This window comes from Solanum verrucosum, unplaced genomic scaffold (genome assembly GCF_900185275.1).
Source record: "Solanum verrucosum unplaced genomic scaffold, falcon-dt-bn FXZP01000033.1, whole genome shotgun sequence".
Taxonomy (NCBI): domain Eukaryota; kingdom Viridiplantae; phylum Streptophyta; class Magnoliopsida; order Solanales; family Solanaceae; genus Solanum; species Solanum verrucosum.
The window spans coordinates 717,200-742,242 of NW_026020752.1; the positions used below are offsets into that span (position 1 = coordinate 717,200).

Genomic DNA, 25,043 nt, shown 5'->3' on the forward strand with positions numbered 1-25,043 from the left:
ACTTCTCGGCGATGCGCCGACTGGTCCCTTTTTTCACCGACTTGATCATTTCCTTCAGGGCTCAACACACTCGAACAAAAGGCGAAGTAAGACCCTTCGGCGACTCTCCAAGTGGACTCGGCGATCCTCAGGCCTTCATTTCTTCGTTCTTTCTAGCCTTTTCATTCCTTTTTGCGACGTAGTGTCCATTCTTTCCTTCAAACTTCAAATACCTGAAACTTAAGGGTTTTCATCAGATATTGAGATAAAGTAAGCATTTGAGGACACAATTTCTATTAAGATATAACCCTTAATGAGTCCAATTTGTGGACTCATCACGCTTTCCCTGCCCCTCTGGCGCATATGAGGTGCGCCGCCCCTGCCCCTCCCAAGAACACTCCGACTAATTTTCTTCTTCGATTTTGGGCCCTAATTCACCTAGAATCGAATGATTTCTTCCCAACTCACTTAGATTCGAATACCCAACATAAGTACACGAAACTCTACACAAAATCAACTCTCAAACTCCTTACATTCATCTCAAGAACTCATCATTAACGATTTAAGAACGAAACTTCAAGAACTCAAATCATTCAACCTCAAGAACAAAATTACGAATTTAAAATCACATGATTGACGTGTGGGTCAATGAACCCAACCCTATGAGATCTTACATACCTTAATTTGGTGAAACAATTCCTCGATTTGCAAGAATCTTGATCGTTCTTCCTTTTCTCCTCTTTTCCTCTTCTTGAACTCCTCTCAAAACCCTAACCGTATTTTAGAATTGTGAAAACTGACCCAAATCAGTTTTGACCCCTAAACTATTACTAAAAACGTTTAAAGTTGAAGGGGTAAGGAAAACACCAAAATACCCCTCACTAATTTGGGTAAATTTCCTTAATTGGACAGGCTGACTTCAAATGAGCATATCTCCCTCATCCAAACTCAAAGTTTAACAAACTTTGTGATGTTGGAAAGAGGATTCAAATACCTTTAATTTGATATCTTATGTGCCACCTAAGGCATCATGTACTGAATGTTATGGCCGTTTGAAGTTTACCCAAAACTCATAACTTAAACATAACTTGCAAAATTCTAAATTTGGCTCTTTCCAAATTGGTTCTTTCTAAATTTAGCCCTTTCTAATACTGAGGTGTTACAATATCTCCTCCTTGGTAACATTCTTCCTTGAACGAGATCACTCTAAGTAGACTTAGGGTGGCAACATCTAACACCCAGCTCAAACACTCAATATGCAAATTAACACAACATTTCAACTTAAAAGTACCAAGAAAAGAATTAGTACCTTGGTTTGAAACTTCTTCGGAAGCAAAGAGATGTGGGTATCTCTTTTTCATGTCCTCCTCAGCCTCCCAAGTAGTTTCCTCAACAAATTGGTTCCTCCATAAAACCTTGATTGATGCAACCTCCTTGGTTCTAAATTTATGAACCTAACGATCAAGTATCTCAACGGGAATCTCCATAAGATAGGTTGTCCTTAATACCAATATTTTTAGTAGGTATAATAAGTGAAGGATCTCCCATACACTTCTTCAGCATAGAAATGTGGAATACCGGATGATCTGATGCTAACTCTGGTTGTCGCTCCATCTCATAAGCTACATTGTCAATCCTCTTGGATATCCTATAAGGACCAATATAGCAGGGACTAAGCTTCCTCTTCTTGCGAAAACCTCACAATACCCTTCATGGGTGACACCTTCAAGTAAACTTAATCATCCACCTCAAACTCTAAGTCTCTTCTCCTAACATCTGTATAGGATTTCTGAAGACTTTGTGCTTTTTTCAACCTTTCTTGAATAGTCTTCACTTTCTCCGTAGCTTGATGAACCAAGTCTGGTCCTATCAACCCAGCCTCGTAAACCTCAAACCATCCAATAGGAGATCTACATCTTCTCCCATAAAAAGCCTCATAGGGAGCCATCTGGATGATAGAGTGATAATTGTTGTTGTAAGGAAACTCAATGAGAGGTAAGTGATCATCCCAATTACCCTTGAAATCAATCACACACACCCTCAACATATTCTCTAAAGTTTGAATTGTGCGCTCTGCTTGACCATCAGTATGAGGATGGAAAGCAGTACTCAAATTTATACTTACGAACCCAAACCTTTCTAGAAAGACTTCCAGAATTGTGCGGTGAATTGCATACCCCTATCTGAAATGATGGATATCGAAACTCCATGAAGTCTGACTACCTCTTGAATATATATTCTGGCATAATCTTATGCTGAAAAGTAGTCTTTATCAGTAAGAAATGGGCTGAATTAGTCATCTGATCTACAATCACCTAAATCGAATCATGATGCCAACGAGACCGCGGTAAACCAGTAATGAAATCCATATTGATCATCTCCCACTTCCATTCTGAGGATCTATGTTCTGTGCCATACAATCGGGCCTTTGGTGCTCTACTTTGACTTGATGGCAATTCGGGCACTTAGCAATGAACTCTGCAATACACCTCCTCATACTACTCCACCAATAGACTTCTCTCAAGTCACGATACATCTTTGTGGAACCCAAATGGATAGAGTATATGGAGCTATGATCTTCCTCCATGATCCTCTCTCGGAGCTCATCAACCTTTGGTACACAAAATCTACCTTGATACCTCAATACACCACTCCCCCTTGTTCAAAAGCCATCACTTTCTGCTTATGAACATTTGCCTTCAATTCAAGCAAAACATGGTCTTGGTCATGTTTCTCATTTACTTCAGACACTAGTGATGATTCAGCCCCATTCATTACCACCACTCCACCTTCATTGGAATCGATTAACCGGACTCCCATTCGTGCAAGTATGTGCACATCTTTGGCTAATTCTTTCTTGTCTTCCTCAACATGGGTGGTACTACCCATAGACAACCTGCTCAAAGCATCAGCAATAACGTTAGCCTTACCCAGGTGATATAGAATACTCATGTATAATCCTTGAGTAACTCCAACCACCTCAGCTATCTAAGATTAATCTCTTTCTCACAGAATGCATACTGAAGACTCTTATAATCAGTGAACACATCTACGTGAACACCATAAAGAGAGTGATGCCATATTTTCAAAGCGAACACTACAACAGCCAACTCTAGATCGTGGGTTGGGTAGTTCTTCTCGTAAATCTTAAGTTGTCTGGAGGCATAAGCTATAACCTTGCCATTATGCATCAATACACAGCCCAGTCCAAATCTGGACGTATCACAATACACAACAAAACCTTGCATACCTTTTTGGTAAGGTCAACACTGGGGCAGTAGTCAACCTAGTTTTCAATTCCTGAAAGCTTTTCTCACAAGCTTCAGACCATTGAAACTATGTTGTCTTCTAAGTCAACTTAGTCAACGGGGATGAAATAGATGAGAACCCTTCGACCAACCTTCTATAATAACCAGCGAATCCCAAGAAACTCCTTTATCAGTTGGAGATGTGGGTCTAGGCCAGTTCTGAACTGCCTCAATCTTCTGAGTGTCAACTCGAATCCCATCACCAGATACAATATGGACTAAGAACGCCACTGACTCAAGCCAAAACTCACACTTGGAAAGTTTGGCATACAACTCTCTATCTCTAATAGTTTGGAGAATTATTTTGAGATGACTAGCATGATCCTCCTCATTCCTTGAATAAATTAGAATGTCATCAATGAATACGATAACAAACATATCAAGACAAGGCTTAAACACTATGTTCATAAGGTCAATGAACGTTGCAGGAGCATTAGTCAAACCAAATGACATGACTAGAAACTCGTAGTGACCATAGCAGGTCTTGAAAGTTGTCTTTGGAATATCACTCTCTCATACTCTCAACTGATATGGAATATCACTCTCTCGTACTCTCAACTTATGATAACTCAATCTGAAATATATCTTAGCAAAACAAGTGGTGCCCTAAAGTTGATCAAAAAGATCATCAATTCTCAGAAAGGGAAACTTATTCTTGATAGTAACCTTGTTCAATTGGCGGTAATCAATACACATCCTAATAGAACCGTCTTTCTTCCTCAGAAATAAGACCGAATCTCCCCAAGATGAGACACTTCGTCAAACCTTTATCAAGAAGGTTTTTCAACTACTCTTTTAACTCTTTCAACTCAGTTGGAGCCATTCTATATGGAGGAATAGAGATAGGACGAGTATTAGGAAGAATATCTACACCAAAGTCTATTTCTCTCTCAAGAGGGACTACGGGAAGATCATCTGGTAAGACCTCTGGAAACCCACTCACAGTTGTAACTGATTGAATATGCGGTGTCTCAACACTAGAGTCGTTAACTCGGACTAAGTGATAGATACACCTCTTGGAAACTAATTTTCTCGCCTTAAGGTAGGAAATAAAATGACCTTTAGGCACTGTTGAACTACTTCTCCACTCTATAACTAGCTCATTAGGAATCTGGAACTTAAGTACTCGAGTTTTACAACCAACTAAGGCATAACAAGCATGAAGCCAGTCCATAGCTAGAATAACATCAAAGTCCACCATGTCTAGCTCGACTAAGTCAGGCATGGTGTCCTTGTGATTGATAGAATTGGTACAATCACGATAAACTCTCTTAGCTAGAATAGACTCACCAACGGGTATGGAAACACTGAAGGGATCAAGAAGTTGTTCGGGGATAATGTCTAACCTCATAGCAACATAAGGAGTCACAAAATATAGACTTGCACCTGGATCAAGTAATGCATATACATCAAAAGTAAAGACTTTGATCATACCAGTGACAATATCTGATGAATTATCTTGTTCTTGACGACTGATGATAGCATACAGACGGTTTGCTCCTCTATTTGTCCATGAAGTAGCTCCTCTAGGTGCAGCTTTATTTGGTGGAGCCACTGAATAAGATTGGTCTATATTCCCCCATTACCACTACCCTGCATGTTCTTAGGGCACTCTCTTATGAAGTGACCATTCTAACCACACTTGAAGCAACCAGTGGAGCCATCACGACACAATCTTGGGTTTTTCCTACCACACTTAGCACATGCAGAGTCCAATTACCTTCTTGTGCCACACTACCTTGAGATTGTGCAGGTCTAGCTCTGAAGTTATGAGAATTCTTATTCTTGAACTCACCTCTGTTCCTTGGTGAAGGTGCACTAGCAGGTGATGGAGCAGGTCAATTTGGCTTTTGTTGAAAGGATGACCAAATCGCACTACTCTTCTGTTGCCGGGGCTTATTTCCTGTTGTCTTAGCCTTCTTATTTCAGCACTCTTCTCTATCTCTTAGCTTTTCTTTCTCAACCTGCTGCACATGGATCATAAACCTTGTTATGTTCATGTCCCCTATCAACATCGGAGCCTTACCCTCTTTGTTCGACAGACGAGACAACCCAGAAACAAACAAGCTCATCCTGCTACTCATATCAGCAACCATCTCCGGAGCATAACGAGAAAGTTGAGTGAACTTGAGGTTGTACTCATGCACACTCATGGATTCCTTCTTAAGAGTGAGGAATTCTCTTACCTTTGCCTCTCTTAGTTCACGGGGAAAGAAACGCCCCATAAAGGCCTCTTCGAACACAGCCCAGCTCACAATTAGTGCACCCTCCGCTCCACTATTCTTCCATTGTTTGTACCAAACTCTAGCAACACCCTTCAGTTGGTATGCAGCTAGTTCCACACACTCAACATCTGCAACATGCATTACCTCAAATACTTTCTACAACTCCTCCACAATGTTTTCTGGATCCTCAATGACGCTTGAACCGGTGAAGTTTGGAGGATTCATCCTTAAGAACTCACATATTCTGGATGTATCAGCCACATCCTGTCGATTCCCTCTTTGCTGCCTAGCTTGGTTGATCATAACTTGACTCAACATCTAGATAGCATCCCGAAACTCAACATTAGTGGCCCCTCATTGGGGTTACACTTCTGGTGCATTGGGAACCCCTTGATCCTGGGAATCAACATTCCTATTAGTATGATGACCTCGGATAGCTCTTTATGGAGGCGTGATCTAAAAGATACGTGCAAGTACAAATTAGAAAGAAACTTTATAAAGTTAAACTCTATCACACGAAAAGAGTATGAAAGAAGTAAGATAGTTTCTAAATGTCGCAGCCTCCTAATTATAGATGTGGTGTGCTTCACACCGATAACCAGGACTCTACAGACATGGCTTCATAGACACCCTAGGACTCTTGAACTATGTGTTCTGATACCAAGTTTGTCACGCCCCGAGCCTACACCTTGGACGTGGCCAAAAGTCGAGAACCATTGTTGGCCCCAAGCGAACCCTTAGCCTGGCTCAACTCTCAGCGGAAGACTTACTCAAGTGAAATAGAATCACACAAACAACTCAACTCATAAATAAATTAGTTAACTCAAAATACTCAAATGAACATAAGTGTTCAACTCACAGTCTTTAAAACATTAACAAGAGAAATGAAAGAAAGACTCTTCAAATACTATTGTCTATCGATGAAGCCTCTGATACTATGAGGGATGTCGGAACACGAACCCTGATCATCCTAACAAAACTGAAATAATGGAAATAAATAAGGGACCTCCGGAGGCAAGGAGGCTCACCAAAGCTAACTCGAACTGCTACGGTATCAAAGAAGTGCATGTTGATGACCTTGATCTCCTGTATCTGCATCATGAAACAATGCAGGCCAAATGGCATCAGTAAATGTACGAGTATGTCAGGGGAACACTAAACTTAACATAAAATCTTGAACTCTGAAAGAAGGAACATACTCACCTCAACTCTACTCAACTCAACCTCAACTCATGGATACTCAACTCAATGCAGTATAAAACAACAATAAAAGTGCATTTTATATAATGCATTTAAAATAGTAGATAACAACTAAATGTATTTAAAAATACAATAATAACTTAGTTTGTATGTAAAGATATAAAATAACTCAATTTGGGAGATTCTCTAACCGACAACCATCACTATGAGATATGTGATGATATAGCGTCTCGCCCACGCTGCCATAATTGTCATATACCTTGATGGAGTATAAGACATCCTCAACTAAGCGGATCCATTAAGTTATGCTTAAAAATCAATAAGGAATCATCTAAAAAGTATGACCCTTTCTACCCACATTGGATACATGGTTTATAAGGACTTTTAGTTGTATGAACTTGTCCCCATATCGGTACTCAATACTACTCCAAAAAATATACTCAGCTCATATGTTTAAAAACATTTCCTCATCCTCAACTTTTGAGATTATTACTCAAATGGTTCTCTTAAAAGAGATTATACGCAAAAACTCCTCATGAACTCATTTGCAAATCGATATTTTCTCTCATTTTAAATGTAAAAACACTTATTTCTTAGAATACTTAGTTCCCATATATTCATTTTGAAAAATGAAACTTAACTCTCCTCATCCTCAAACTCAAGTACTCAAGTCTTAAAACAAGGGTTAAAAGATTGTAAAAGACTTCTCAAAATGACTCGAAAGAACTCTCAAGACTTTACTCTTAACTATACCCTGAATTTGAATTATGAATTCAAGGGTTATGATTCATGTTATGAATGATCTTTCAATGTTTAGACGTAATTAGATTAGTTAGAATCATAAGGGAGTAAAGGTACACTTTAAAAGAACTTAGATGGAGCAAACGACGGAAAAAGGGTGGGGGCAAGAGACCCCGGGCCAGCCCCTAAACTTCAGAGACTCAAATGCGGCGCACTGCTAGCGCGCAGCCCTTGCCCTTCCCCAGAACATTTTGATGAATTTACTTCTTCGATTTTTAGCCCTAATTCGCCTAGAATCGAATGGTTTCTTCCCAACTCACTTAGATTTGAATACCCAACATAAGTACATGAAAATATACTCAAAAACAACCCTCAAACTCCTAACATTCATCTGAAGAACTCATCAAACTCATTATTAACAATTTAAGAACGAAACTTCAAGAAACTCTTCAAGAACTCAAATCATTCAACCTCAAGAATTAAATTACGGATTTAAAATCACATGATTGGCGTATGGATGAACGAACCCAACACTATGAGAGCTTACATACCTTAATTTGGTGAAACAATTTCTTGATTCGCAAGCCTCATCCCCAAGAGTCAAAATGTCACCATGCTCAAGAACTTCAGACCAATCGGTCTTTGTAAAACGAGCTATAAACTAGTGACCAAAATCATTGTATATCGCATAAAAACCCACTTGCAAAAGATCATTGGCTCTAGCCAAGCCAGTTTCCTCTCCTCAAGAAGAGCCTTAGACAATGTCATCATTGTCCAAGAGTATATCTCGCACTTCAGGAACATGAAAGGGAAAAACCCTAACATGATTCTAAAAATTGATTTGGAGAAAGCCTTTGACGGGCTTGAGTGGTCCTTCATCAGAGACACTCTGCAATTCTTCAATTACCCCCCAAAACTCATATCTCTCATCATGAGTTGCGTCAGCTCCAGCTCCATAGCTATCATTGTTAATGGAGGGATAACGGATGCCTTTGTGCCTACTAGAGGCATGCGGTAGGAAGACCCCATATCCCCACACCTTTTCATCCATTGCATGGAAAGGTTGTTCAGGAACATTGACCACAGGGTACAAGCCAAGGAATGGACACCCATCAAAACCACCACCTCGGGGCCTAAGATATCACATCTATTTTGTGCAGATCGATGATCTCACGTTGTTCTCCAACGCGGACGCAAAGAATTGTGCCACAATTAATGAGACCCTTGCCAACTTCAATGGCGCCTCTAGTCAAAAAATCAACTTGGACAAGTCAAGAGTAATCTTCTTTAAGAACTACTCTACCAATGACTCCAATACCTGCTCGAGCCTCCTAAATATTAGTGCCAAGGACTCTTTTGGAAAGTACCTGGGTTTCCATATTTTTCAAGAAAAGGTCGTCTAATAGTGACTTCCAATTCATTACTGATAACATGAATAGTAAGTTAGTTGGGTGGAAAACGCACTTCCTTAACTTAGCAGGCAAGACCGTCCTTGCCAAAACTACGTTCAGTAGCATCCCATCCCATTCATGCAACACATTAGCCTCCCATCTATAATCATAGAATCCATTAACAAAATCGAAAGGGATTTCATATGGGGTACCACAGCTGGAAAAAATAAAATGCACATTATTGGTTGGGACACCGTAACTAAAAACAAGGAGGAAGGGGTAATAGGCATCCAAAAGTGCGAACTTAGAAATAGAGCTTTGCACGCAACTTTGGCTTGGAGAACCTTTAGAAATCCCAACAGCCTTTGGAGTAGGATACTTACTATCAAGTACCTCAAAAATGTCAATCCACCAAATGGGAAAAGGGTGGTCTCAAGAACTTGGAAAAACATCCAAAAGGGGTGGGAAGTATGTCAAAAGGTCTCTAGATGGGTTATCCACAGGGGCGACAAAGTGTCCTTCATGAAGGATACTTGGATCCCTCATTCCCCTGCCATTGACAAGATTATCCATGGGGCCTTTACCGAGGGGGAGTTAAGCCTCAAAATTAGGGACATCTACGGAAATGGGATTTGGAACCTAGACTACCTCTCCTTCGATCTTAGTGATGACCTCAAAGCTACCATCAAAGACTACCACATCCCCTACAATAGCCCCAAGCAAGATTCCATGATCTGGGGCCCAACTAGCGATGGTATCTTTCCAACAGGCAGCGCTTATGATCTCATCTCCAAGGACAACTCAAGCAAGAACCAAACCCAGGGGAAACAATTTGAGTGGATTTGGAAAACCAAAGCCCCCAATAAAATTAGGACCTTCCTCTGGCTTTTCCACCACGAGAGACTCCCTACCAACCACTCTCTCCATCAGAAAGGGCTCAACGTGAACCCTAGTTGCCACTTCGGTAGCTCACGAAAGAGGACACCAATCACACCTTCTTTGACTGCCCTACTGCTTCTAAATTCTGGAGAAACATAATTGGAAGCAGCAAAACCACCCGGGCCATGAATGTAAACACTAATAATTGGACCCTTTTTTGGAACCATATCAAGGATAAGCCCTTCAACAACACCATCAGTTGGGGAACTCTAATACCCTTCTTCTTATGCAACATCTGGTTTTAAAAAAAACAATAACATGTTTAACAAGAAGATGGATCACATTAATAGTAACAACACCATCAGCCATAGCATGGAGTATCACTTGTTAGTGACCCAAAAAGAAAAAAGCACCTCTAAACAAAACGCCATCTGAGTCAAATGAGAACCCCCCGATAGGGGAACCTATAAGCTCAAAATTAATGGTACAGTAAAGAGTCGCTTGGGTGTGGGAGGAATAGAAGGAGTCTTCAGAGACCATACATGCCAGTGGATCCTAGGATTCAGTGATTGCACCCCAAAAACAACCCCTGCCATGGCGGAGCTACAAGCTTTGAGAATGGGTCTCAAACTTGGAATAGAGCACAACCTTGTTCCCTTAGTTGTTGATAGTGACTCTTCAAACATCATCAACTGGATATACCACTATTATCTACCATACACTAACCTAATTGTTGAGTGCAGGTCATTAATACAGATGCTTGGGATGTACACACTGATGCACACCTATAGGGAATAGAACAGGGTTGCGGATAAGCTAGCGAATGAAGAACTACGAAAGGTTTTTGATGCCCCCAATATCTTCATAGCTTCACCACCACACACTTATCAAGAGTGGGAGGTAGATAACTTAGGGACATCGTACATTAGAAAGGTTCATTTTGTTAATCCTACTATCCAGGGCCGGGATGTGGCCCAAAACTTCTTAATTATGGACCCGCCGACAAGGGGGGCATAGAACAAACTTAACTTTTGTCTATGGTATTATATATATAACAACCTTTTCAATAAAAAAAAAAGGGAAGCAATTTTTCTGTTGTTGGGAAGAAGCTAAAAAAATTTGCTTCTTAAAAAAAATAGAAGCAGCAGGAAGAAATTATGTTTTTCAGCTAAAATGTCTATATATATATATATTAATCTTATTAATTAATTAACATATCTCATATGTTTGGTTAAGTTTCAGTTACTAAATTTATTATTTATTTTTATATAATAAATTTTATATTCTATTTTACGTTTATGTATTATTATTTTACGTATTATTTTGCGGAATTAGAAAAAAAGAAAAGAAAAAGGTAACAACAATTTTTTTGTAAGATTAGGAAAAAATAATAATAATAACAATTAAAGATTTCAACCTTTCAAAAAAATGTATAATATTGATTGAAAAATGGAATATGAACATTTTAATTTAATAAAAATAAATATTTAATTAATTTTTTTGTAATAGATGTTGAAACTAGTTTCTCTTTATAAAATAATCTTAGTATCAAAGTACGTTAATACTTGCCCTTATCGTAATTTGACTCTCAAAAGCATTTTTTCAAAAGATTTGTCAAACACAATTTGATTATAAAAAACATTTTCCAAATGAATTAGCCAAACACAAATTATTATTTTTCAAAAGAACTTTTCTATAAAGCTATTTCAAAAAGGTGCTTATCAAAATATGCAAATTTTAGCAGCAATGCCAAATAGGGTCTAAATCATTTAATCTATATATAATATAAAGGAGGATCTTCATCCCGCTAATGTGGCATGCCTCAATGATCACAAAAAGTATTTATCTATTTTCTTAGAATTTAGACATTTTACACAATTGTATTATTAATAATTATTAACTACTGATCAATTATACCTTCCTATAAATAAAGAATTCCAAAGGCAATCATTTTGCCGTTTTTAAATTGTACTAATTTGATTTCCTATAATCAATATTTACTTCCCCATAATTAGTGTGCTTAATTATGAAAAAAGTAGTTACAGAATTTCATTAAAAAAAATACATCCACTTAATTGCAGCTCTTTAATGAAAAAGATAATGCAACATTTCAGCTCTTTAATATTTTAGTTACTCTCTTTCCTTTTATTAGGATCTATTACATTTATTTTTTCCTTCCAAATATAACTGTTAAGTACATAATGATGCAAATATACTTAATTGACTACAAATAAGCAGTAATTGCAAACGTTTCACTTTTTTTTTAATATAATTGCAAACGTTCACTATTTTTTTAATAATTTCAACATTAATGATTATATTTAATTTCTTTTATAATTGCAACATTAATGATTATATTTAATTTCTAATAGATATTTAAACTCCATTCATCCTCACTATTTTCCTAAGCATATTCTCCCTACAACTAATTACATTTCTTTTACTTATTGTTCCTTTGAGAAACAAGAGGTCATTCCTTGTGGGGTGATATTTGGCTAAAAATATATATTAATATTACATTATTGCCTTATATTTTATGCATCATTTTTTTTAGTGTTTTGAACTTATTATGAATTTTATGTGATATTTGGTTAAAAATATATTAACATTATGTTATTGTCTTATATTTTATGCATCGTTTTTTTTTTTTGAGTGTTTTGAACTTATTATGAATTTTATGTGCAGCAAATGTATCGAATGAACGTGAATACATGATAAAAAAAGATGTGATTTTTGCTTCTTTTGAAGAAAAGAAACGAAGATTGAAGGATGACTAAGTCTTCACCTTGCGAGACACACAAGTAAAGAAAAAAAACAAGAAATTTTAAAATTAATCGAGTTTGCCACTTATTCTTTCGAAGTACAATTCAAGAAAGATTATTTGTTAATATATGTCTTCCAACTAATTGTAATCTCCTTGTGAATTATCATAATTTTATTTATTTTAAAAGTTTCATCATCCAAATGATCTAATTTTTCATAAATATAATAGAAATTTGTTTCATAGAAAAATGTGTATTTTTACAAATTACACTTAGAACGTCCAAGATTTTTCTTCTATAGTTTGAATTAGTTAAATTATTCCAATTCATATAAATGTTGAAAACTTGAAATAGTGTGAGAATTTCAAAAATATAATTTTGAGAAACGTTAAGAGGAAGTGGGCAAGAAGATTCTGAAAGCAATTAGAGAAGAGATGCATTACTTTTGGCTAAGAAATCTTCTTGCTGGACAAATTGAGGTTAAAATTTCATGACATGGATCTTCATCAACATATTTTTAACTTTTACACATTATAAATCAGTAGATGATAAGTATATCATAACTTAAAAATTTATAAATTTAGATTTAATTTTTTTCTTTTACTTTGTAATCTATAAATAAAGTGATAGTGTTTTTTATATGATATGGACTATATTAACAAATATTTTTTTAATGTTAAAATATTTACATTCAATAATTAGAAAAGTTTGTAATTGACAATTAGATTTTTTAAAAATCTAAGCTATAAACTTAACTAATTATGAAATAGGTGATATTCAAAGTTTTGGAACTAATTTGACAAAATATTTAAATTTTGAAAATTTCATCCATTAATCTATTATATCTTAGCTAATTTTTTAACGAGATCATATCATATTTCTATTTATTTAATTTGTCACTTTTTGAATTTTTTTCTCTCTTTTTAATATTATATCTTTTAAAGAGTCAAATGATATAAATTTCAATCAAAATTTAATTAATATATGTATTCTTAATCATGTTGATACATGATACATGATACATGAATAAAATTGTAATTTATAATATTTTTTATATAGTTTTTAAATACTTAAATCTTAATTTTAAAATATCAATTAATCCGATCTTATTTAACTTTGAAAAAATAAGCTTAGAGAAAAACAATATTAGTTGAATTAATTTTGGCCATAGGATAATAACTAATGTTTAGAGTCTTTTCTTTTCATTATTTTATTCTTAACGAAGGAAATTTTCGAAAAACAAATATTTCATAGTATCTAATGAATGAAACAAGAAGATATACTAATAAAAAAAGTATTGTTCACCTAACTTTAATTTTAATAACAAACTTATATAATAAAGATTTCATGAATATTTATAATTAATTTTTTATGCATAAACATGAAAAGTTTTATCATATTTGTTTGGCAAAAAATGTATTTTAAAAAATCTTTTCTAAATTGATTAATGCACCGTGCGAGGCGCGGTTATGTTTTCTAGTGACTAAATAAAGAATGGGCTCCATTGCACAGTATTGTTTTGTTTTAACAATAAAAATAAGAATTTAAAAAAAATATAATTAATTTTTACATAATAAATTATTTATTTTATTTTATGCTAGACTTAAATATTTTAAATATTTTGAAATGAGCTAATATTAAGAATTTGAATAAATTAAAAATTGTCTTTTAGAAATAAAATAATTAATTAATTAGTAAAAAAGTTCATTTCAATTAAATTTGGATTGAGAGTAACTTTAGACCAAATGGTAAAAAGATATGTATCATTGAATTAAGGGGAAAATGACTGATATACCCCTTAACTTTGTCATTTTGAGTTGATATACCCATCGTTATGAAAGTGGTTTATCTATACCCTTACCATTATACAAATGGCTCACATATGTCCTTACCGTTATAAAAGGAGCTCACTTATACCCTTCATCTAACGGAGGTGAAAAAATTAGTTTTTATTTTATTTTATTTTTTCCTTTAATTTTAAAAAATTCATGTAGGGGTATATATATGATCTCTATAGCAAGTTCAAGGTATATTTTAATCTTTTTAATATAAAATTTGACTCTTTGATTATCATTATTCGAGTTTCTTATTCTTTTTTCTTTCATTCTTAGTGTAAAGAAAAAAATTTAAAACTAACTTTTTTGCGGTTATATTGTAATTTAGTTTTTGTATTTGTAAAAATAAAATAAAATAATGGGGCATCTATAATAAATTTTACAAAAAAATTAGTGAAACATAAATAAATTTGACCATCAAAATAATAAATTTAAATTAGTCATTGAAACAAAAAAGTAAAAAACAAATCTATCTATATATAAAAGGAGAAGAAAAAATAAACATGTCATTGCCACAATTTTTTGGAATTTTAAATTTTAAATCATTTTAAATAATCAATAATAAATAATTATTTAAATAATTATTGAAACATTTGAATAATTACAATTTGACCCTACGGTAGTTACAAAACATTTTAAATAAACAAAAATATTTTTTTCTTTTTTTGGTTCCGAACAAAAATAAATTATTTGTCAACACCACAATTTTTAAAAATTATTTGTCCATACCACAATTTTTTAGAATATTTTTAGTGTTGACACATTTAATACTACGGTAACTAAAAACACACTTAATAATCAATTATAAATTATTATTTAACTATTACACCATCCATGTACAATACATAATTTTCGGTAACTAAATATACACTTAATAATCAATTATAAATTATTATTTAACTATTATACCATCCATCTACAAATACATAATTTTAAATACAAAAGCTTAAATTTTAAATGAATATATACTGAAGAATTCGCCTATAACATCATTTTTTATAAACTATTTAATCAATGAAAATATAATAATAATAATAATAATAATAACAACAACAACAACAACAACAATAATAATAATAATAATAATAATCATCTTAATCTACCTATTTATCATAGGAGAAGTAAAAAGTGTCACGTGTCAGCACCACAATAAAACAATAATTATCATTATAAAAATAAATTTTAAAACTAATTGTAAAAAACAAAAATGGCCATTAAAAATAAATTTATGTAATAAATAGATACATTACCTTAGGAATAGATCAAGTGAAACATCCACCATTAAATGCATTTGTAACATTCCCCCTTAGATGTTTATAGATAATGTGTCTTGTTAAAATCTTACTAGGGAAAATTCAGTGGAAAAAAGCCTAGTGAAGGAAAAAGAGTACACACATCTTGTAATACGCCTTGAGTGCTGCCTCATTAAAAACCTTACCAGGAAAACCCAATGGAACAAAACCTTGGCTAAGAGAAAAAAGAGTACAACGCGTATTTACTTCCCCTGATGAAAAATTTATTTGATATCTTGGAGACGACGCATTTCAATCTTATATCTTAGCTTCTCAAATATTGACGTTGGCAATGCCTTAGTGAATAAATCTGCAAGATTATCACTCAAATGAATCTGTTGAACATTTATCTCACCATTTTGTTGAAGATCATGTGTGAAAAAGAGGTGAAATATGCTTTGTTAAGTCTCCTTTGATATATCCTCCCTTTAATTGAGCTATGCAAGCAGCATTATCTTCATACAATATTGTTGGGATCTTTGTTTGCACAGAAAGACCGCATAATTGCAAAATGTGTTGAGTCATTGATCTTAACCATACACACTCACGACTGGCTTCATGAATGGTTATTATCTCTGCATGATTTGAAGAAGTAGCAACTATTGTTTGCTTCATCGAACGCCATGGTATAGTTGTACCTTCATATGTGAATAAATAGCCTGTCTGAGATCTAGTTTTATGTGGGTCAGACAAATATCCCGCATTTGCATAACCGAACAATTCTGACTTGGATGCATTAGAATACAACAACCCCATATCAATTGTTCCTTGAAGATATCTGAATATATGCTTAACAACTTTCCAATGTCTTCTTGTTTACATGAGCTGAATCTCGCCAATAAACTTACTGCGAAGCAAATATCTGGTCGGGTATTGTTGGCAAGGTACATTAGTGCCCCGATAGCACTGAGATATGGTGTTCCATCACCAAGAATCTCTTCATCCTTTGCTTGAGGTCGGAATGGATCTTTATTTATATCAAGAGATCTCACAACCATCGGGGTACTCAATGGGTGTGATTTATCCATGTAAAATCGCTTCAAAACCTTTTCAGTATATGTTGATTGATGGATAAATATTCCATTTGTTAAATGTTCAATCTAAAGGCCAAGACAAAATTTTGTCTTACCAAGATCTTTCATTTCAAATTCTTTCTTCAAACACTTAACAACTTTTGAAAGCTCTTTAGGAGTTCTGATGATGTTCAAGTCATCAACATAAACAGATATTATTACAAATTCAAATTTTGACCTTCGTATAAAAATACAAGGACAAATAGGGTCATTTTGATACCCTTTCTTTAACAAGTATTCGCTAAGACAATTATACCACATTCGCCTTAATTTTTCAATCCATATAAGGATTTCTGAAGCTTTATTGAATAGCCTTCTTTTGAACTTTTATATGCTTCAGGCACTTTTAGTGCTTCAGGGATTTTCATAAAAAATATTGTGGTCTAGTGAGCCATATAAATAGGCAGTGACAATGTCTATTAGATGCATTTCAAGTTTTTCATGAACTGTCATATTTATTAGATACCTGAAGGTAATTACATCTACCACAGGAAAATATGTCTCCTCATAATCAATGTCAGGCCTTTGCGAAAAACCTTGTGCCACAAGTCGTGCTTTATATTTTACGACTTTACCATTTTCATTGCGTTTTCACACAAAAATCCATTTGTACCCCACTGGCTTGACACCTTCAGGTGTTCGGACTATTGGTCCAAAAACTTCACGTTTTTCAAGTGAAGCCAATTTTGTTTGAATTGCTTCCTTCCAATTTGGCCAACCATTTCTCTGCTACATTCATTGACAGATCTTGGTTCCAAATCCTCATCTTGTTGCATTATTTCAACTGCAGCATTATAGGATAAAATATTATCCACCACAATATTATTTCGATTTCACCTTTTTCTCGTCGAGACATAATTTATAGAGATTTCCTCATTCTCATTATTTTCAGGTACATGGACCTCATATTTGATGTCATCATTTATTATGTCTCAGGGCTTTTCATGAGCAATTGTCTCCATATTATGATCATTTATTCCTTTCCTTTTTCGAGGATTTTTATCCTTGGAACCAATTGGTCTACCACGTTTTAAGCGTGGTCCAGACTCATTTGCCTTAACATTTTATCCTATCGAGACATCAACTCGAACTTGAGCATTAGCAACTGGTATATATGATTTAGTAACCCATGGAAGGTTAGTAAATGCATCCGACAGTTGATTTGCAATATTCTGCAAATAAATTATCTTTTGAACTTCTTGCTCACATTGATTTGTTCGAGGGTCTAAATGAGACAGTGAAAGTGAATTTCAATCTATCTCATTTCCCAATTGCTTTTGTTCTCCCCCTAATGTTTGGTATATTGATTCTTCAAAATGACAATCAGCAAACCTTTCCGTAAATAAATCTCCAGTTCTAGGTTTCAAATATTTTATAATAGAACGAGATTCATACCCAACATATATCCCCAACCTTCTTTGGGGACCCATCTCTATGCGTTGTGATGGAGAAATTAGAACATATACCGCACAACCAAAATTTTAAGATGGGAAATGTTTGGCTCCTGACCAAAAACCAATTGTAATGGGAGATGTCATGATAACTGGTTGGCCTTATGTGCACAAGTGCCACTGCATGCAAAATAGCATGCCCCCAAACTGAAACAGGCAACTTTGTTCTCATCAACAATGGTATAGCTATCAATTGAAGACGTTTAATTAATGACTCTGCTAAACCATTTTGAGTATGAACATGTGCAACAGGATGTTCAACTGTTATTCTAGTGGACAAACAATAATCATTAAATGCCCGAGATCTAAACTCGCCAGCATTATCAAGACGAATTGTTTTTATTGCATAATCTGGAAATTGTGCTTTTAACCTTATTATTTGAGCCAACAACCTCGCAAAAGCCATATTGTGAGTTGATAATAAGCACACATGAGACCATCTTGTAGATGCATCTATCAAGACCATGTAATATTTAAATGGTCCATATGCAGGGTGAATAGGCCCACATATATCACCTTGTATCCGTTCCAGAAATGCGAGAGACATTCCACTCCAACCTTAGTCGTTGATGGTTTGATAACCAACTTTCCTTGTGAACAAGCAACACAAGAGAATTCATTTGATTGAAGAACATTTTGATTCTTCAAAGTATACCCATGTGAATTCTCAATTATTTTACGCATCATATTATAATCGGGATGGTCCAACCGTTCATGCCATGATAAAATCATTAGAACCAGTAAACAAAATGTGATTCAACCATACCAATATTTGTATGGTACAACCCAGAAGAAAGTGCAGGCAATTTTTCATGCACAGTTTTCTTCTCCGCATTTATTGTACTAATGTAAAGGTATTCAACATTTCCTTCATTCGCAGTCTCAACATGATAGCCATTTTGGCGAATAACCTTGAAACCTAACAAGTTTCTATGAGACTTACTACAATACAATGCATTTTCAATTACCAATAATGTTCCTCCAAGTAGTAGTAATAAGGCCGCTCTTCCAGAGCCCTCAATCAATTTTGTACTACCGGATATTGTATTAACATATGCCTTTTTCATTACCAAATGAGAGAAATATTTATTTTCTCTTAGTATGGTACGAGTTGTGGCACTGTCCAGAAGGCACATATCTCCATTACTCATCTTGGATCCAACTGAAGATTGAGAAATTTTATTTATCTTCAGAAAAATAAAAATACATAATAAGAAGTACGAAACTTAACAAAAGAAAATTTAAGTACATCAACTTTAAATAACATATTAAAAATACATAACAACATTATTCATTTCCAGTTCAATTATCAATCTTTCAACTGCGATCCCCAAAGAAGTCCTCAGCTTCTAGATGAGTAATATCATCAAGCACATCTAAAACATCATCTTTCAATGCTAAGTTTGCCTCAACATTCTCATCATATTTTCGAGAAGATCCTGCCTGAACATCATCTTTGAGAGTCAAATGTGACTCCACACGAGCATTAGAAGAGGAGGCACCGCCTTTATTTTCCCTCCTTTTGAAGGAATTTTGATATAGCCTGACAAAATGCTCAGGTGCCCGACATTCATTTTGCCAGTGACCTTTAAGGCCACAACGATGACAGTGATCGCCCTTTCCTTTAGAAGGATTATTTTGAGAACCAACATTGTTCTCCCTTTTGTTATGACCACTACCTCGACGATTATTATATCGTCTTTTTCCCTTGCCATGCCCACGCATATTATCATGGTCTCGATTATTTTGTCTTATTTCATACTGGTCATGTGCTTCTACCCCATGTGCCTCTGGCAATGGAGCACTTCCAGCTGGATGGGCTTCATGATTTTTCATTAAAAGGCCATTATGCTGCTCAGCCACCAAAAGGCACGAGATCAGTTCAAAGCATTTCTGAAAACCTTTTTCACGATATTGATGTTATAATATCATATTAGAGGCATGGAAAGTAGTTAGTGTCTTTTCCAACATGTCCTCATCTTTTATAGTTTCCCCACATAATTTCAATTGGGAAGTTATTCTAAATACAATAGAGTTATACTCAATTACGATTTTATAATCTTGAAACCATAAGTGCATCCACTCATAACGATCCCTTGGCAATACAGTTGCCTTGAGGTGGTAATACCTCCCTTTCAAACCTATCCACAATTCAAGTGGATCTTTCACTGTTAAGTATTCAACCTTCAGTCTTTCATCAAGATGACACGAAGAAAAATCATAGCTTTCACTTTATCCTGACTTGATGCCTTATTTCCTTCGATTATACAATCACCAGGACCCTTAGCAGTAAGGTGAATTTCAGCATCAAGTACCCATGACAAATAGTTCTTTCCAGAAATGTCAAGTGCCACAAATTCAAGCTTTGACAAATTCGACATGATGAAAACTATCATAAAATAATTGAGTTAATATTATGATGTTGGTTTGTTTATTATAGATAACAACTTATTACTTTAAATAACAAAGTATAGGATGAGTATAAAATATATTATATGGATGAACATTAATGTTAGAAAAAAATGTAAACTCATGGAGCATTGAAACGGTAAGAGTTAAATATATTTTCTACTTGTTTTAAGTATTTATTACTAGTTTCAATTAACGTCAAAGTTTAGTAATAATTTCAAGTTGTATTTAATACAATACTATATTCCTTATGACACACAAAATGTATGACAAGAAAATACTTACGAGTATTCTAATTATCATGCTATCATATTGCTTAGTATTAAATTTAGAGTTATAATTTAGTAGCATAAATAACATATATAACAATATAAACTTGAAACGTATTGATTATTATGCCTAGTAAAGTATCATAATAATATCTAAAGCAAGTTATGTATGCAGTAATTAAATCGTTGATCAAAGACTTATGTAAGTCCTATTAGATATGTTATAAACATATAAGTGTATACCTGACTCGGAAAGAAATTGATTAACTTTTAGGAAAAAATATAATTTCGAATTAAGTAGGTCTTAATTGGTTAGAAACTCGTGTTGATAACATTTTGTAAAACAAGAGGAAAATATAAGAATACTAAACAATATAGGAAGACATGTGGTGATGGAAAATATAAATCTCTTCAAGTGTGTTTCACAAGGGTGAAAGACTACCCTTTTATAGGATATTCAAACCATCCTTTTACAATATTTGACAAATACGTTAGAATAGTATTTAATTAATGTATTAAATAGATACATTACGTTAGAAATAGATCAAGTGAAACATCCACCATTAAATGGATTTGTAACAAAAAACTTATTGTATAAAACAAAAAGTTCAAGACGGAGGATTTTTAAGGAAATGGAGAAGTTTTTTTCCTTTTATTTTTAAAAATTAAATTTAAGAACGGTTTGTAAGCAAATACAATAATTACCATTAAAAAATAAATTTAATATTATTGTTAAAAACTATGGATTCGTAGGGAAAATGAGGTAGTTTTTATTCCCTTTCTTTTTAACAATTTATTAAATTGTATTCACATACTTTATTTTTAATAGTAGAAAGAAAAGTCTTTCAATTTTAAAAAGAAAAAGGATATCACGTCCTTTAAAAAAAATCCTCAAAATTAGCCACAACAAAATACTTGAATAATTAATTTAAAATTCGAATTTCAAATAATAACTAACCCTATCCCTAAAAAAATCTCTCAACTTCCTAACTCACTTCTTTAAAAAAGAAGAAGTTACTATTCTTAAAGTATCATTCACATCTTTTTTAACCAAACTCTTCAAAATACGAATTCAAACATTTGTAAAACAAAAATTACATTCAAACAAAAAATTTATTACACTCATGTGAGATCATAATAGAAAATGAGGGCAAACATAGTAGTTTATTGTGTGTATATAGTCCATTTTTCTTAATTGTTTGATCTGAAATTATTTTGTTATGAGGAAAGGAGAAGGATCACCATTCTCTCGAATGCAGCAAAGAAAAAGAAGAAACAGATGATGAATACATGGAGGAATTCTATAGATTTCATAGCAGTGGACCATGTATGTCAATCACTATTTAAATTTGGTTGGCGTTCTTTACTTATGTTATTTTCTTTTGTTTTTAGATTTCAATAAGTGTTTCATTTTTGCAGTAATAAAACCAATATAAATTGTAACAAGGATGATGATGAATACATATCGTTGTAATTTTTATATTCTTCGTTTTCAAATACTTTATTAGTTTTAATATTTACGTTTTTTAAATTTATATGCAGATTGTGATAGTATACTATGACCCTGTATTGACATTTGATTATTCTTTTAGTTTTATCATTTTGATTATTATTATGATCATTTAACATTTGATTTATCTAACAATAGTCTCCTCACTTTTAAAGAAATACACATACACATATAATATGGATTGTGTAAGCGTATTTATGATTTTGTTTAATTTAAAAAATAATTTAATTGATTAATTTTAATATAATATTCTAAAAAGTATAATTAAAAATAAACATAAATTTGATCTAGCTATTTCATAAAATAAAAAACTGAAAATGACCAATGAAGGTTTTTTTTTTTTTTTTTGTAAAAATGTAACCGAAAAATATAAGAAAAATGCAAGAAAAAAAATAAAAAATTGTTGGCTACACAAGTTCGCTGGTCAAAATATGTTCTCTAAATGAAGAGACTGCTTTAAATTATATCTTATCATGACTTAATAGTCACAAATTACTTAAAATTGAGGTGTCTTTTTTTAAAATTCCCTTCCATAGATGTTTTTTTTAAAAATTGTTAAAGCAAACGTCACTAATATATAATATCATTAAAAAATGGTGAAGTCAGATAGGGCTAAGGGTTCAACTAAATCTCCTTCGTCAAAAAGTTACACTATTTATACAGGATTATAATCATATTATATTATTGTATTATTTTAATGTATATATAAATAATACAATATTATTTTATTTAATGTCATGACAAAAAATAAATAAAAAGTCAAAAGTTAAACGAAACAAAAAGAAGAACAAAATATTAGTGAAGGGATAATTAAAAATACGTAGGTAAATTTTTATTAAAAAACACATGAAGTTTGATAAATAAAACAACTAACTTAAATCATCCCTAAAATTCCTCACCCACTTACTTAACTACCCTAATTTTCAGTTTGATTATTTTCTTTAATCTTTTTTTTTTTGATAAATATTTATATCAAAATCTTTCAACTAACACTTTAAAAAAGAGACTTATAAGAAAAAGACTCAAAATTTTTATAAATTATCACGACTTCCACTTTTATCTTTTTTCCCCCTTAAAAATAATTAAATTCTTACTCATAAAATCTTCAATCACAACGAAAGTCACAATATCTAAAGATCTCGAATTATTAATGTAATATTTTTAATTTATTAATTGCTTTTTCCTTATTATCATAACAGATTTTTTTTAAATTAAAAATATATGAATTATTTTTATTTTTTGTAGTCCTTGAATTCTGGATGTTGATGCTAACGATACCAATGACAATAAATTAAATTAAAAAAATTCATGACACATAATAAGTAATAAATAAAACAATTAACGAAAAAAACATTAATAAATAATAAAGGAATAGTTAAAAATACGTATGTAAAAAAATTTAAAATAAAAAAATAGATAAATATTAGAAGAAGAAAAACTAACCTAAAATTCCTCACCCACCTACTATCCTAATCTCTTAAAACTCAATTATATATTTTAATGTTCTACCTACCTAATAGGAAAAACAAAAGTTCCACATCATATAACCTGAAGCATCACACAAAAATAAATAAATTTTGAATTTACAAAAATAAATTTATATATTTCAGATTTGTATTTTGTTAAAAAACCATGTCAACAACATAAATATTTTCAAGTTATCACATTTCATCATCAAAATAATTTTCAAATTTTCAGTTTAATTGTTTTCTTAAAAAAATTATCTCAATTATTTAGGAAACATGATAAATAATTATGTGGTATAATATTGATTTGATTATAGTATTTTTTTTATATTGGTATCTGAAATTCATTTTTTTGCATCCTTATTTATGAAATTATGTTTGATTAAATGAAAATCGTCTGAGAGCATCAGTTGCCGCACACACGACGGTGATTCTTCGTCTTTTTGCTGCAAATCTGTGTTTCGTCTAAGGAAATTCTGCAAGGATGGGTCGTGTGCGCACCAAGACCGTGAAGAAGTCATCTCGACAGGTAATTGAGAGGTACTACTCCAAAATGACTTTGGATTTCCACACAAACAAGAAGATCCTGGAGGAAGTTGCCATAATTCCTTCCAAGCGTCTCCGCAACAAGATTGCTGGATTCTCCACCCACCTCATGAAACGTATCCAGAAGGGACCAGTTCATGGCATCTCCCTGAAACTGCAAGAGGAGGAACATGAGAAACGCATGGACTTTGTTCCTGATGAATCTGCCATCAAGACCGATCTCATTGAAGTTGACAAGGAGACCCTTGACATGCTTTCAGCCCTCGGCATGTCTGACCTTCCAGGCGTTGTCAAGCAGGCAGCTGAGCCCCAAGCAGTGGCAGCTTTCCCAACATATGGTCGCGGTGCAGGAGGTTTTGGACGGAAATACTAATAAGAGAACAGTTACAGTGATCTTATGGCCTATTGAAGAAACTTTTTGGTAGATTATATGTTAGTTTTCCCTATTTTTTCTTTAAGGAGTCTTTGGAACTCATTCCAGTGTTTGAGACAAATGATGAACAACCCCTTTTGGTGTTAAAAAAATTTTTTAAAAATCGTCTTATTTTGCAAGATTGAACGAGAGAGAAGTATGCTAAAGAGGTTGCAACATGCTTTGCAAATTATATTTATATTTTAGCTAAAAGTAGAATCATGTTTTTAATACTTTATAGATTGATCTTTGAATTTAAATTTTTTATTAATTAAAACAAATATCATTTCAACAC

At 33.3% G+C, this 25,043-nt stretch overlaps 1 protein-coding gene across 1 annotated transcript; it reads left to right on the forward strand.

The window, feature by feature from the left end:
* Positions 1 to 24,195: 24,195 nt before the first annotated feature.
* LOC125812724 (40S ribosomal protein S17-like) lies at positions 24,196 to 24,769 on the forward strand. Its single transcript, XM_049492202.1, has one exon. It carries the CDS (start codon positions 24,275 to 24,277, stop codon positions 24,707 to 24,709), a length of 435 nt encoding a protein of 144 aa, XP_049348159.1. The 5' UTR covers positions 24,196 to 24,274; the 3' UTR covers positions 24,710 to 24,769.
* Positions 24,770 to 25,043: the final 274 nt, after the last annotated feature.

Coding starts and splice junctions, on each gene's coding strand:
- LOC125812724 (XM_049492202.1), top strand. CDS start 24,275: ATGGGTCGTGTGCGCACCAAGACCGTGAAGAAGTCATCTCGACAGGTA.